The sequence below is a fragment of the Lactuca serriola genome, chromosome 3 (genome assembly GCF_051521515.1).
Source record: "Lactuca serriola cultivar US96UC23 chromosome 3, Lser_US96UC23_V15, whole genome shotgun sequence".
NCBI lineage: Eukaryota > Viridiplantae > Streptophyta > Magnoliopsida > Asterales > Asteraceae > Lactuca > Lactuca serriola.
The window spans coordinates 249,308,982-249,325,466 of NC_136410.1; the positions used below are offsets into that span (position 1 = coordinate 249,308,982).

Below are 16,485 nucleotides of genomic sequence, written 5' to 3' on the forward strand. Positions count from 1 at the left end.
TCCAACGCGGAATCATCCCCCAAAGCATGACCAATCTCCTCCCACCAATCCCTCGCTCTGTCCTTTAGAAGACAGGAAGCGAGTCTAACCTTGTCCCCCTCGGGACACTTGCTCGTACGAAAAGCATTGGCTACATCCGCCAACCACCTGCTGCTAGCAATGGGGTCCCTAGCCCCATGAAAATCTGGTGTCCCACAGGCTCTGAACTCTCGAAATGTCAAGGTACGCGCTCCCAGCAATGCCATCATCTCAGTACGGAAGGCTTCCAGCCTCTCATCCAGGATCTCCAGTATACCCTCCTTGACCATGCCAAAGATCACAGGAGTCTGAGCTAGAATACTGCGCGTAACCTCAGCTGATATCAACTCTCTCATCCGCTCCTCGAGCTGCTCGGCCCCTGAACCCGAGCCCGATCCCTCTTCGGCGCCTGATCCGCCCGCTGGTCTCTCTCGCAATGTCACCATGCTGAAAATATACCACAACCACTATCAGAATACTCATCACTGATGCGAGACCAAACATGCCCTACCAGGTTCCCGGTCTTGTCTCGGCCTTTCCCGAATCGAGTACGGATCCTCTGCTTTCAGTAGTACGGGCCCATACTACCTTCCACATCTATCCGTACTTTCCTCAAGAACTTCCTTGACTCCACCAGGTCCCTTTCTACTACTTCTGCTTCCAGCACTACACCATCCTAGGCTGACCCTAGGGAAACCTCTGACTCAACTCAAACCAGTCCTCAGCTGCTGAAGGCTTCCTTGCGATGCCAATTAGCCATCACCTGGATACCATCGCATGTGACGAGGCTCAGATAATCCTTCAAGTAAAAGACTCGTCCCTACAACGGTTGGACTCAAAAAAGAGTTGCGCAATAGGGCCAAATCCAGCACTCTGAGATTATTCAACCCTTATCACATGTGACGTGACGTATCCACCTAATGGCTAGCTCCCATCACTCAAAATCTCACAATGCACAAAGCAAGCAGCATTCGGACAAGGGGAAAATCTAACCACAACATACTCAAGCAATCATATCAAAATAGCAAGAATATGAACTAGCATGCAACACCAACTCATAAACTCAGGCATAACCTAAACAGGTTATCCTACTACTGTCTAATCAGCACTATCATGGAGCTCAAAACACATATAATAGGCACATAAGGCATCCTCCCTAGATCCTTAGTCCTAATCTAGCATGCTGTTCTACTATCTGATAACCAATTCATAAACTTGTATGGGTATTTTGGGGTACTTACTTGAGCTCGGTTGATTGCATGCACCACACCCTTTTCTTCTTTTCAAAGTTCCTTTCTTTATGAATTCTTTTTGCTTTTCTAAAACTGTTTTCTTTCTCAAAACTCTCTTTTTACAAAACTATCTTTCCATTTTGAAAACTTTTATACCAATTCCTCAGTTTGAGTTCAGACACACCCGAGAGCATGTCTGAATCCCTCAAACCAAGGCTCTGATACCAACTTGTAACGTCCCAAAATTCAAGACTAAAAATTTCTTTTAATAAAGTATCACTTAAAGTAAAATCATCATTTCAAAACATAAACGGAGTATTAGTTTTCAAAACACATGTTCATTATCAGAGTAAAACATTCCCAGGCTGACTAAACTATGGTGTGTGTCATGCGATCATCCCGAGCTCCAACGTCCACTACCGGAATTACCTGAAACCAAAACTGAAAGCCGTAAGCACGAAGCTTAGTGAGTTCCCCAGATACCACATACCATACAAACCATTCACAGCCAAGAACCATACATAACCGACTTATCCATAATCAAGTAAGGTGCTATGTGCCAAACATAGTCTTGCCATTATTCCACGGTCCGCGTGTGGTCTTCCTAGTCAAGCCTGGGCCGCTCCCTAGGTCTTATAGACTAGTGCCAAGGGCCACCCCCTGGTCTTACAGACATGTGCCAAGGGCCACCCCCTGGTCTTACAGACATGCGCCAAGGGCCACCCCCTGGTCTTTTATGCAAGTATCACAAAGACAACCGTACATACTACTCTACTCAGCTAAACAACATACAGTGTGCCAGAAGCCATCTCCTGGTCTTTCATATATAATAGCATACAATGCGCCAGGAGCCACCTCCTGGTCTTTCTTACATATTGCCTAGGGCTAACCCCCGGGTCTTCCTGGCATACATAATAACATTCTGTGTGCCAGGAGCCACCCCCTGGTCTTTCATGCATATTCTAAATGGGCTGACATTGGTGCCTTAGACCCATACAAATAGTGAGGAAACTCACCTGATACTGCTGAACTGCTGCTGCTAATCCCTTAGACCGCTATCCGACCACTGACTGAACTCCTGCTCTACTTGCTTCCCGAGCTATCAATATCAATGCAACACTTAGACAAACTGATCCCCGACAGACAACCAAGTCAACTCTGGTCCAAGTCAAAGTCCTGGTCAAAGTCAACCTTCCAGGTCAACCCCACTCGCCGAGTCCACCTACTGACTCGCCGAGTTCTTATGCTCAAAGTCCTTCTAGTCGCGACTTGACTCGCCGAGTCAGCCCCTGACTCGCCGAGTCTACTGATTCCCGAATCCTGACCTGATCAACTCACTGAGTCCTGGCTCGACTCGTTGACTCGAGACTTAACTCGAAGGTTTTGGGACCACGCGACCTGACTCGTCGAGTCCAATAACAGACTCGCCGAGCACAAGGCAATCTCCAACCAACTCGCCGAGTTGTTCATCCAACTCGCCGAGTTCATGCCCATCTTCATCCGACTCGACGATCTGTTCATCCCACTCGTCGAGTTCCTCCTCATCTTCAAGCTACTCGCCGAGTCCACTCGAAGGAATCGCCGAGTCCATTCAGATCTACATACATGCAGAGGACTTTCGAGTCATGCATGGACTCCAAACTGTAGATCTACCCTTCCCAAGCCTATCCCCCACGTAAAGTTGCAAACTTTACGTGTAGAGAAAGAGATCTAAGCAAAATACACCATAAACTAGGGTTTAAGGCCAAGAGGTTCCATAATCCACTCAATGACTGATACTTTACGGGATTCTAAACCAAAACAAGCATGGATCTTAGGTAGCAACCTCAGATCTGGACCTCAAGCTCGAGATTGATCTTAAACATGGCCTAAAAGCCCCAAAACTCATAACCAAGGAAAATCTGGAAGAGAGAAACGACTTAATACCTTTAAATGCTCTGAAATGATCCCTAAACTTTGGATCCAAGGCCACTCCTGATGCTTCAAAGATTCCCCCTTCTTCTTCTTCCTTAAAACCACTCAAAAATGGCTAAAAGCTTGAATGAACACAATGGAGGTTTAGGGTGCGGCGTTCTGGGTGTGAGGGATAGCAAAGGAGCCCTAGGAAGAAGAATGAGGAGATTAAATAGGCTCCAAGCCCCAAATTTAGGGTTTTCCTCGCACCGACCAGACTCGCCGAGTCACCTTGGCCGACTCGCCGAGTCGGTCACTTACTCCTCGACTCGGATCCCGCTCGGACTCGCCGAGTTCCTCCTTGGACTCGCCGAGTCCCCCTTAAATCTAGGGTTTCCTTTACTTTCTAGACTTTCAAGACTTTGGGTGTTACACTTTAAGTGTTTACTATAAACATGATTTTCAAAGTACGCATATATACATACATTTATACATATATGAATAATGCCCTTTTAACTTTCAAGTGTTTTATTGCATCAAGGTTACATTGTGGTTGTACTTATACATAGCTACATGTTAAACCTTGATTAATCAAAAAATTTAAGTTGTCACATAACTAATCAATAAAGGTACGTAGTTTATAATAATTGTTTTGTACTGTTCAATATATGTTATATAACTGTGATACAAGGAATAACGTTACACTGCCTGGTATTTCCGCCGCCGGTTGGGGGTGTGACAGATTGGTATCAGAGCTATTGACTATAAAGAACTAGTACTTCCTTAAGAAAGCACGACTATAGTCTAGGACTTACTCTTTAGGTTTTGGTATATCCCTTAACCTACAAATAAAAAGTATTATTAATTATACTATTAAAGGACTACTTAGGAGAGCGGTGACAGGATAGACACGTCGCTTTGGGTTGCTGGATTTCAGTCATGATACTCTACGTATATTCCTATTAGATATTTAAGAACACCTTCGGAAACACACATATTTGTAAATCATTACGAATTACGATTACCGACGACTACTACGTAATCAAAGTCAATTAATGTCAACAATTGTAGTATTATCGATTATATTTTCAACAATACTTTCACGCGACACATCTCTCCTTCAATCAATTGTAATGGGATAAAGCAATGTCCCGCAATAGATCAATGAGTGATCATTTTCACCAGCGCAATCATAGCTTCAATCGAGTGAACAATCAAACAAACAAGTAGCTAACAATTTAAGCCATTTAGGGACATCGCCTCTGAACAAAGTAGAGATTGGAGCAGCCACCATAGAAATAATAGTAGCGTTTCAAGGGATTGCACATGCGGAACATTCATAAGCTACAAACATAGATCCTTCTACGATGTTGAAGGGGTTTTAGGAATGACTCTTTGGATCTAGAAGACAGAATCCGCCTTCCAAATAAGCTTCTGTCCGAATGATTACAAAGAAAGGTTTGCAGCTTGTATTTTCTGATGTGGCATTAACATGGTGGAATAGCCATGTAAAGACAATAGGCATTAGTTAGGAGGATCTAAAGATGATGTTAATAAAAGAGGATTGTCCTAGAGATGAGGTGCAAAACCTGGAACAAGAATCATGGAACCTAAGAATGAAGGGTTCAGAGAAAATGCTTATACCACTAAGTTCAATGACCTTGTTGTGATGTGTCCGACACTTGTAACCCCTGAATACAATAAAATTGAATGATACATCTAGGGTCTAGCACCAAAAATCGGATGGTTATCGCTTCAAAACCCACAATGTATGACAGTAAAAAACGAATTGCCTACCATCTAGCTAACACAAAGATCTGAGGGGGATCCATGGTAGCGAAAGTTGAGCTTCCCAAATCTGGAGTATACAAGCGTAAATTTAATAGAAGAAACCCAAGACAATCATCTGGAAACAAGAAATAATAAATTGTATCAAGTTCTTGTTATTGCGACCCTTTAGGATCATATATTATCTAGCAATATCATTTTATAATGACTCTTGGATATATAGATCTTTCATGAACAATCTCCTTCTATTAAGCACTTATTCTATTAAGTCAGAAGCCCAAAACTTCACATCCGGATCTCTTAAACAAATTAATGGATAAAGTTTCCAACTTTATCCATTTTCATGGCTTAATCTCTTGTAACCTCTAAACCCAACTCTTAAAGGACTAAAACTCATGTATGACAGAAATGGAAATGTATGTAACCACATTTTTTCATCATCAAACAAGTCCAGAAGTTATAAAAGTCACTCATAAGGTTCTAGGGTTCTTCAAATTCCAAGAATACGAAGAGTAGGGACCGATGCTACCTAAATGATATAAAAACTAGATCTAAAGAAATAGATATCAATACTGAAACTTTATACTCACAAAGGTCCAGAAATATAATGAGAATGTTGGATCTAAGATGGAACCAAGCTTCATTGCCCCAAGAGTGATATCCTTCTTTAATCTTCACAAAAACAAATGAAAAACCTCAAAACGGAGGCTAAGGTTTTGGGTGAGGGAACGTTTGTGGGAATGAAGGCTGCCAAATGAGGAAAATAGGGGTAAGTTCCTTTAAATAGGGCCCTAAGACCGAGAATTAGGGTTTCTCTTTCTAGCTAAGGCGCACCATGCTTTTACTTAAGCGCACCACGCCTGCCACATGTCAAGCGCGTTGCGACCAACATATGTTGCGTCGCGCCTAGTCTAAAATTCAACAATCTTGATAAAATAAATGCATACCAGGAATTGAGTATTACAACTCTCTAGCAATCTGACTTAGATTTCGTCCCCGAAATCCATTGCCACAAGGGTAATGTTTGTGCATCTCTGTTAGGTCTTATAATTTTATATGTGTTTTGTCTTAGTCTATTACAAAAACGTTAATTGTAATATCTTGTCTTCTTTGTATTTTTAGTTCCGATAGTATGTTAGTTTCGGAATTTGTACACCCTAAGTTTCAGAGTGACTTTGATTTACAATTTGTATCTTGTATCACAATTTAGATGTCATAACCTTATTGGTTAAGCTTTAACAAATCCCTTTCTTGTCTACCTATAAATAAGGATGTTTGTTAGAAGGTGGAGTAAGTCTTTTGCGAGTTCTTACAAGTTTGTAATTAAGCTTCTTACTCTAATTGAATGAAACATGAAATTATTTACATCTTGATCTTACATTTCACTCTCTTTACTTATTTATCATGATTTCTTATACATCAAACTAGTTAATCGATCCTATAATCTCCTCCTCGGGTTCCATGTCCACTCTGAACTGTTTCGGTGTTGTCATTGCACCTTCACTAAACCAATCACTTGTTGTGCAAGGACTTCATCTTCCTATCCAAAATCTTGACTAGCCTCTCCACATAATTTAGGCACTCATCCACCTTCATATCATCCAACATAACCACTACGGACTCATCGACTATGAACTTTCTTAACTAAGAAACATAGTAAGTGTTATGGATCTAGCTGAGCTCCTCCGGAGGATCCAAAATCAGTAGGCAACCTTGCCCACCCGAGCAATAACCCTAAAGGGTCCAATATACATGGGCCCCAACTTTCCCCGCTTCTGGAACCAAATGATAACCTTCCAAGGTGACACCTTCAGAAACATGAAATCCCGACCTAAAACTCAAGATCGGACCATCGTGTATCTATGTAACTCTTCTTCCGACTCTATATAATTTGTAGTCTCCTACATACCTGCTGAATGAGCTTGATAGTATTGAGCACAACATCACTGCTCCCCATAACCCTCTGACCAACCTCTCCCTAACAAGTTAGGATCCGACACTTTCTCTCGTAAAGGATCTCAAAAGGAGGCATACCGGAGTCGAAGTTGTTGTAAGAAAAATCTGCTAATTACAAATACGCTAAATGATACATATGGTTATACAAACAATTCATATCACCATATGTATTACCTTTTAGGTACATTAGATTTTTATATGTGACTATATATATATATATATATATATATATATATATATATATATATATATATATATATATATATTAATCGTCTCATTTAAAAACCATTAAAAATTTTAGATGTGGCAAAAACAAGTCATGATTGTATCAATGATAACTAGTCACAATTTATAGCGAAATTGTCATATTGTTTTTCAAAAGTGTGACTGTATGTCAAAATTTTTGCAGTGTGAGATGCCTAATAAGCAGTGATGAGCATAGGCGGATACCCGCCTCATTTGGCGAGAACCGGAACCGGAACCGGCGGTTTCTAGAAAGTTAGAACTGGAACCGGAACCGGAACCGGTCTAGGCAGTTCTTAGATGTTTGGAACCAGTCTCAGAACCGGCGGTTCCGGTTTCAGGATCAGGTAACCCGGTTACATTAATTTTGTTAACTTTCCTCGATAAAACCGCATTTTAGTTCGATCCAAATCAAGTGAATTTGGACCAAAGACGGACAAAATCGGACCAATATATTCTAAACCGGTCTAAGTAACACACATATTTATTTTAAATAATGTATGTGTGTGTATATATATATATATATATATATATATATATATATATATATATATATATATATATATAAACCGGCTCCGGCGGGTACCAACGGGTAGCGGTTCCGAAAAAACGAGAACCGGAACCGAAGCTGCTTAAGGCGGTTCCATAACTTTAGGAACCGCAACCTGAACCGCTTAAGGCGATTTTAGTTCTAAACCGGCAGTTCCGAGGCGGTTCCGGTTCCAAAAACAGGTACCCGATTCTGATGCTCATCCTACTAATAAGTATTACAATTTAGATAAATTGGTAATAGAAAATACGGATTCGAGAGCCTCGATAATGTCGGATTTCAATGTATTAGACGAGGTAAAGACGTTGTTATCTACACTAGTAACTAGGCTATATATTTACTGTAGTTGTAAATGAAAAGTGATGTGCCATTTTTCCTGCATGTGAAGCCACTTTTCAAGATATAGTTAGGAAACTGTTAGTACCAGAACGAGGGGCTATTTAGGCTATAAAGAAACTTAAAAAGGCAACAAACATGAGTCGATGCACATGGATTGACATATCCTACTGGTTGATACATATACACCGCCTCTTTGAGATCTCCATGAAAAAAGTCACTTCTAGATGATGTATATGTCAAATTTTTCCTATATCAATGCTTAGAACTGTAAGTGTGGTGGCTGATTTTTCTATAGGGTTACACATTCATTATAGTCTACCCTAGCCTCATGAGACTTCCCATTAACTACAAGGCGTGCTTTGTATTGCTCAAGACCATCGTTATCCCTAAATTTATGATGGAATAACCACACACAACGAATAATATGCATCTATTCAGTTTGGATACAAGATCCCATGCATGTTATTTAATAAGATCATTATGTATTGTTTAGTCGTTCTCACTTAATCTTACATTTTCTACACTTGCTTTTGGGAGAACAACTAGTGTGATAAAGGATAAAGTTCACATTCAAATATAATAATTAATAATGTAAAATCCAACCACACTTGATAGGATCCTAAAAAGTCCTTTACCTTTTCATACTTTTGGTCTTTTGGATAACTTCAAAATGTGAAAGAGGAGAAAAAGCTTCGTAAAGTAAAGAAAAAAAAACGTCAAAATTGACGAATACTTTATACTTTATCTTTAATAAATTGTACTGAATACGATGTTTCATTTGATACTGATTACAACTTGATCGCATAGAATCGTATAGAAATCCAAAGGTAATTTTTTTAACGATGAAGATAAAAAGGAGATGCAAGTGTTTTGATATAATATTTGAATTTCTGTCTCACATAGTTTTAACCTTTTTCACTCTAATAAAAAATATTTTTTTCATCGTATCAACATCAATTTAGCAACAGTATTTTGCCAACTTTTTATTACTTTTGACTTCTGAACGTGGGACTACTAAAAAGACTTTTGAGATCATGATTTTCTTCCATTTTACTATCATTCATCCAAAAATAAAAGGGAAATCTTCGAAAAAGTCTAATATTTCACTCTAATTTACGAAAAAGTCTCAAACCAAAATTGGTTTATGAAAAAGTCCCAATTACCGGAAAAAATGACGATTTGACCCTTTTTTTCCGGTTTATCGGTTTCAATACTTACCCGGTTTCATTAAAGTCCTATTATTTTATCATAATTTTCATTAAAGTCCCATTATTTTACCATAATTTTCATTAAAGTCTCATTATTTTACCATAATTTGGGACTTATTCGTAAATTATGGTAAAATAATGAGACTTTATTAAACCGGATAAGTAATGAAACCGGGAAAATAGGGTCAAATCGTTGTTTTTACCGGTAATTGGGACTTTTTCGTAAACAAATTTTAGTTTGTGACTTTTTTGTAAATTAGAGTAAAATATTAAGATTTTTCCGGAGATTTTCCAAAATAAAAAGACATTTTGTTCATACAACACTTCCTCACTAAAAAAACTTTTTACCATATAACAAACACTATATGATGAGAATAATAAAATATATACTAACAATCTTATTGCAAATTCACATCTTATTGCAAATTCACATAACACAAATTATAGACATCATCGTGAAACATACATTTAAACATTAAACGATTAAACCTCCGTTTCTTAATTCAACAATAAATTACAAAAAGAAAGAAAACATACACATATATAACACATAAACAACAATTAAACTACTACTAACAATAACAATATCAATATCAATATCAATATCATCCTACTAATTCATAACAAGAAACTAAAAACAGAAACTACTATTTCCAGTAGCTTGTTTCTTACTACCAGATGAAGAAACAGCTGTAGAACACAAATCATCATCCAATTTCGAAAACTCACTTTCACTTTTACAATCATTCAAATTATATTCATCAGGTTCTTGCCTCGATCTTTTCACCCCATTATTATTATTCACTCCAGAACTGTTTTTCATCATCGAAGGCACCTTCTGATCATTAGAGGAATTTGAAGGACACGCGACTCTTTTTTCTTTTTTCAAAAGAACTTTAGGAATACGTAGGTTTTCAAGGTCACAATTGTCATTTACAACTTCATTTGTTCCTTCACAGTTGTTGTCTTGTTTAGAAGCGGATTCTTTTTCGTTCATAAGTAATATAGCTGTTGTTAAATTATCGCGTGCAACTTCAATGTCTATTATGGGTTCTGGATAGTTTAATCCTAATTCGACTCCTGAAGCTTGAAGAACAGCAAGTGGTGCATTCCATGGATGATGGATCCATTCGGTTGGTATTCTTGATAATTCGGGTAGCCATTGTCTTATGTATTCTCCCTCGGGGTCATACTTGAATCCTTGAACCTGATTTTTTTAAGAATTTGAATAGTTTTAGAGGTATATATATATATATATATATATATATATATATATATATATATATATATATATATATATATATGTATATATAAAGGGTTAAATGCAAGAAATGATAAGTTACTTTTGTTGATGTGTTTATTATAGTATCATATATACTTTCGTTGTTTTGTATTAGTGTTGTAGTTTTAAAAATCTACCAAATTAAAGGAATGAAACTTAAGTATATAGCAATCATGAATGTTATATGTAGGTTTTGCTAACTTTGATGTCCTAATACGAAAAAGAAAATTGAAAGTACAATGCATGATGAGAAATAAATTTGAAAGTAAAATGTTGTAATAGAAAGAAATGAATGTAGGAAATAAGATGTTATAAAATCTCTAATAAAGTCCCAATATTTTGTGCAAGCTTATGTTTTAATCCAAACTTTTATTTTTTGAACAGAAAAATCTTGATTATTTTATATTTTGCCCAAAATAAAGAAACAGTCCTTATTTTTTCAATAGAAAATGATAGATTAAGATTATCGTATAAAATTAAATAATCGGGACTTTTATGTTCAAAAAATAAAAGTTGGGATTAAACTGTAAAGTGACTCAAAATATTGGGACTTTATCGGAGATTTCCCTATAAGAAACAAATGGATTAAATGCAATAAATAGCTAAGTATTTCTAATTAATGCATTGTACTTCAAAAACTTTACCCAATTATAGCAACATGATACAAATACGAAGCATTTTTTACTCTATGTAAAGTTTTTGAAGTACAATGTCCTAATAGGATAAAAAAAAATTGGAGTACAATGCTATAATTGGGTAAATTTATCAAAGCATATTTGCCTTAATAAGAAAAATATAGAAAATACAATGTTGCAATAAAAAGAAATGTAACCACCTATTCAACATTTATCACAAAAAAAAACCACCCATTTAGCAAAATGGAATTTGTGATTTGTGGAATTGCTTTATGATTAGTCCCAACTACAAATAACCTTTAACAACATTATTATATATAATAATATGCAACTTGGTTATGAATAGTAAACTTTTGGATTTTAGACTTTGGCCACAAGTATACTTTTGGGTTTTAGACTTTGGCCACAAATATACTTTTGGGTTTTAGACTTTGGCCACAATACTTCCATATTTTGGCAAGTCTGGTCCCTGTTCACTTTTTTTTACAGAAATGGTCCATGTGTTTAAATAGTATACTCTTTGGGTTCAACACTTTGGCCACAACACTTTCGTATGTTGGTAGGGTTAGTGCCTTTGAAAATAAATCACAAAACTCTCCCTAATTTACAAAAAAGATCCATGTGTAAACTTTTTACAGCAAATGGTCCCTGTATTGAAAAAAGTTAAAAAATGGTACCTGCCTAACAGAAAATTTACAAATTACTCCCCCGCAAAACGGACATTGAAACTTATGAATTTGGCAACAGAAATTGGAAATTACCGGTGCCTCCCCCGCCCCAAAGAAGTGAGGAGGAGCAATTTGTAGTTAAAAAGAAAAAAGAAATCACTTTTTCTTTTTTGCAAAGTGACATCATTTAGCAAAGTCCCTTTTGTGAAATAGGTAGTTATTTGTTATCAATGTTGAAAAAGTGGTCGTTTCCATATATATACACCCTACTATATTGATCATTTTTGCGATCTACCAAAAGTAAGTAACATGCTATAACAAACAAACAAACAAACAAAAGTACATTGCTATTTCTTGCATTTCACTTGTATTTAAAAAAAAACACGAAACAACAACATACCTCGGGGCTATCAAGACGCCGAAGGTCATGCCCATCTGGCAAGCTCCCAGATATATATTGCCAACCAAGAACATCACTTTCAAGATCCGCATCCAAAAGCGTATCCCAAAAATACTTCATCCCCCATTGCCAAGGCAACAACAAACACTTGACCAAAAAACTTGCAGTAATCACCCGAATCTTATTATGAAGCCAACCCGTTGCCCAAAGCTCTCTCATACCCGCATCAACTAACGGGTACCCAGTCCGACCCTGTCTCCAAGCCTTAAAGTGTGCTTGATTAGCTTGCCATGGGAAATACTTTAAGTTTCTTAAAAGCGATCTTTCATGAGTGAATGGGAAATTAAAACAAATGTAACGCGAATATTCTCGAAAACCGATTGATTTTAGGAAATAAGATACGGATTTTTCACCTTCGTGGTTTTGATCTTGTGCCCATAGGATTTGCTTCATTACGACAGTGTGGAAGATTTTTTTGATGCTTAGTTCACCGTAATGAATGTAAGGGGAGAGAATTGAAGTGGAGTTACCCGTGACTTTTAAGCGGTTTTTTGCGTAATCAAGAAGATGATTTTCTATGAATGTGTTGAGGGCTTTTTCGGCATTTATCCAACCCGGGGCCCACCCTCTTCCTAGTAATGCGTTACTTGGTTTTTCTGATTCGTCTTCTAGACCGAGTTTTTCAATTGTGCAATCTTCTACGGATCCTGTTATTAATCCATGATAGGAAAGAAAAAATAATGATTTAAATCGATTTTTTGGAAGGTTAAGTGCAAGAAATGGTAATGTATATCCATTTATTTATTTATTATAGCATTCTAGTTTCAAAATTTTCTTACTAGTGTTGTATATTCGTTTTTTTTCCTTATTAAGGCATTGTAGTTTGAAAAATCTTTCTGATTATAGCATTGTAGTTTCGATTTTTTAGCATTGTAGTTTCGATTTTTTCTTAAATTTTAGTGAATTATAGAAGGTCTAATTTTTTAATCACTAAAGAAATTTGACAGGCTTAGACCATAGTCGATAAAATGGTAATACTAATAAAATAGAACAGTAATTTTTTCCAATCTCAAAAGTCAAATTACATAGTGTTTTAAGAATAAAGCAACATGTTTATAAAAAAATAAAAAATAAAAAAGTTGCTGACCTGGCGCTTGCACCAATCGACATGGAGGAAGACGTATAATAGGATCATTATGCATTTTCAAGCATTTTTCCCAATACGCATTAAATGTTGTAAATGCATAGCCTTCATTATCATATACTTCCCATGGCTCATATAACATGTCAGCATTATATGTTTGAACAGGAACACCAAGCTCCCCAAGCTTTTGTTTTATATTATGATCACGAACAAGTGAAACAGGATCTATAAAAAAAAAAAAAAAAAAAAAAAAAAAAAAAAAAAGTAAAAAACCACAAATCAAATCTTTATAAAATAATCAAGAGAGTAAAAAGAAAGGGGTAAATGCAAGATTTTCTTCATATAACTCAAATACAAAGATTTTTGACATAAGAAAAATAATTGAGTTGATATTTCAAAGTGTATTGTGCTAATTTGGTAAAAATTTTCAAAAGTATAATAATGTCTTGATAAGAAAAATAAAATGAAAGTAAAATGCTATAATAGAATGGAACAGAAAGTAAGATGATATAATAAATAAAGAAAAGAAAGTATGTTTCTATTTCTTGTATTTATCCCTAAAAAGAAAAAAAAAAAAAAAGAATTGAACATTGGGAATTGGGATCAATGAATATGCAAGAAACGTTTCACCCCCTTAAATGTGGTTACTTTGTCTTCGAATTAGAAGAAGGTAGGAATCATGTTGAGAGCATAGAGATTTTTGTTGGGAAAAATCGAAATAGGGTTATGGAAATCTGGATAACAAAACAGGAATCGTGTAATCACTTTCCTTGTTTGATATTTCGACCCTATATGCCTTGGGTATCACGAAATCCAAACTTAGGATAATTCTTGATACAACAATTTTGATTTTAGGCACAAAATCAGAATCAATTTTAGAAGAAGATTAAGAAGGAAGAGTTTCTCCGTTTTTCTGTGTTTCAAAGGAATCGTTATTTTCCCGGATTTATCCATTCAACTGATAACGAGAACAGTTTGTATCTTTCAAAAAAGATAGATTAGTCCTTAAATTTACATCTTTCAAGAATGAAAGAATGACATAATAGTCCTTGTACTGTTCTAACAATGTTTTAGTAAATACAAGTGTGCACTCCCACACCTCCTAACTTGTATTATCACTTAAACATTATTCTTGAAACACTTGTTAAGTCCATTAAACTAAAATATATTTGTTGATAAAATCACCAACAATTTTTTCATTTTTCATGTACTCTAACTCAAATTACTTTACAATTTTATTCTTATATGAGCATAAAGGTAATTTAGGTTGCGAATTTAGACTACTAATTATTACAATATAATGAATAAATCATAAAGGTTACACTCATATATCAAGAAAACATTTTGTGCAAAATTGGGCATTAATGCTCTATCAAATATTTAGAAAACCATAACCAACTCTAGAAGTAACTGAGTAAGAAGCATAGAAGCAATTTCTAATTTGTTCATGCATCATACGAATATAAGATTAATGCTCCAACCCCAATGACATAAGGAACACATTTTAGATGTTTCTTGATTTCTTACTTAATAGACTTAATGGAGACATAACTATATATACGAGTGTTCCTTTTTCACTTAATGCATAAAGAATGACTTAATATTAAAATTAAGTAACGAAAGTTCCACCTACCAAGTCCTACTTCCACAAATTTTCCCTTATTTGTTTTTCCTTCCATTTCTTAGAGAAATTCTCAAGCATCATCTATCCATATAGAACTTTATGGACTACTTGCCATAATCTAGTTGTATTTTCAAGATTGTTTCCAAAATTAGAATCCCCTTTTGACTTTTTTAGTCAAACCATCTATTTCTAGGATGCAAATTGACATCGATCTAAACAACTTCAGACGAAAGAAAACTTAACAACATCGATCTAAACAGCTTTCAGACGAAAGAAAACTACTAAATTAAAATTTCTTATAACTATAAACACTAAATAGCTACTGGAGTTCAATAACGACAATAAATCTAGGCGAAATTTTAACTTTCAAACAACTAGTTTGACTTCGAAAGTCATAAGAACAAGAGCATACATACCATAGAGTTGATTATACACTACTTTAGTAGCACCAATAGCAGTGATGCAGTCAATAAGAGCTGAAATAGTACTCTGAGCTTTCATCAAAACAAGATCAGCTCCAAGCGATTTCAAAGACTGTCCTAAATGGATCAAAGATTGCTTCAACCACCATCTTGAAACCCGACCCGGGTAAAATTGCTGTTCTTCTTTCGGACACCATATGAACACAGGAAAAACAGAGCCATCTCTTGCTGCTTCAGCCAGCGCTGGATTATCTTCGATCCTTAGATCCCTTCGAAACCAAACAATCGTTTTCTCATTGCAACTGCTACCCATCTTTTTTTTTTTCCTTTAAATTCGCTTCAATTTAAATAAAATCACATGATTTTGAAGGGTCAAACGTAATCTTGATCTTTAAATTCAATCAGGGTGAATGAATTTTAAATGATTGGAGAGGAACCCAGATGAGAAAAAGGATTTTGGGTACCCTTTTAGTGGATTTTTCTTTCAGGAAACTACGAGAAGAAGGATGATGATGGAGCATTCATTGGTTTCACATGGGCATGAGGTGTGTTTGAGCAAATGGGTAGTATGGTCCTTTCAGTAAAGATATTTGGAACCTTTTAAAAATCAGAAATAATGCCACAGAAAGAGTCATGTTGATCCAGAGAAGGTAGGTACATTGATCTTGTTTCTCATCGGAAGGCAAAAATTGGGGCCACCACAAACGTTAAACATGCTATAATATCCTCTATCTTGCTTTTTTAAAAGTAGTAAAAAAAATGTACAAATTTACAACAAGGAATTGATAGTGAATGTTATGGCAAGCAAAATTATATCACTGAAAACCAAAAAACATGTTATCAACCGAACTAAGAAACTTGGTAGCCAATATATTTAGTAGCCAACATGTTTGGTTGGTAGTAACATACCAATTGATAAATGTTGGTACGGTAATGGTATAAAAATTGGAATATCATGGTAATACCGTACCAACCAATTCATTTGGTGTGTGTGTGTGTATATATATATATATATATATATATATATATATATATATATATATATATATATATATATATTCAATTGTTAATTGTATTTAGTGT

General features: G+C 35.9%; 1 protein-coding gene across 1 annotated transcript; it reads right to left on the reverse strand.

The window, feature by feature from the left end:
• Positions 1-9,702: 9,702 nt before the first annotated feature.
• CRY2 (cryptochrome 2) lies at positions 9,703-15,993 on the reverse strand. Its single transcript, XM_079032112.1, has 4 exons — positions 15,397-15,993; positions 13,360-13,581; positions 12,213-12,919; positions 9,703-10,434 (listed from the first exon to the last, which is right to left on the reverse strand). Exons 1-4 carry the CDS (start codon positions 15,713-15,715, stop codon positions 9,859-9,861), a joined length of 1,824 nt encoding a protein of 607 aa, XP_078888238.1. The 5' UTR covers positions 15,716-15,993; the 3' UTR covers positions 9,703-9,858.
• Positions 15,994-16,485: the final 492 nt, after the last annotated feature.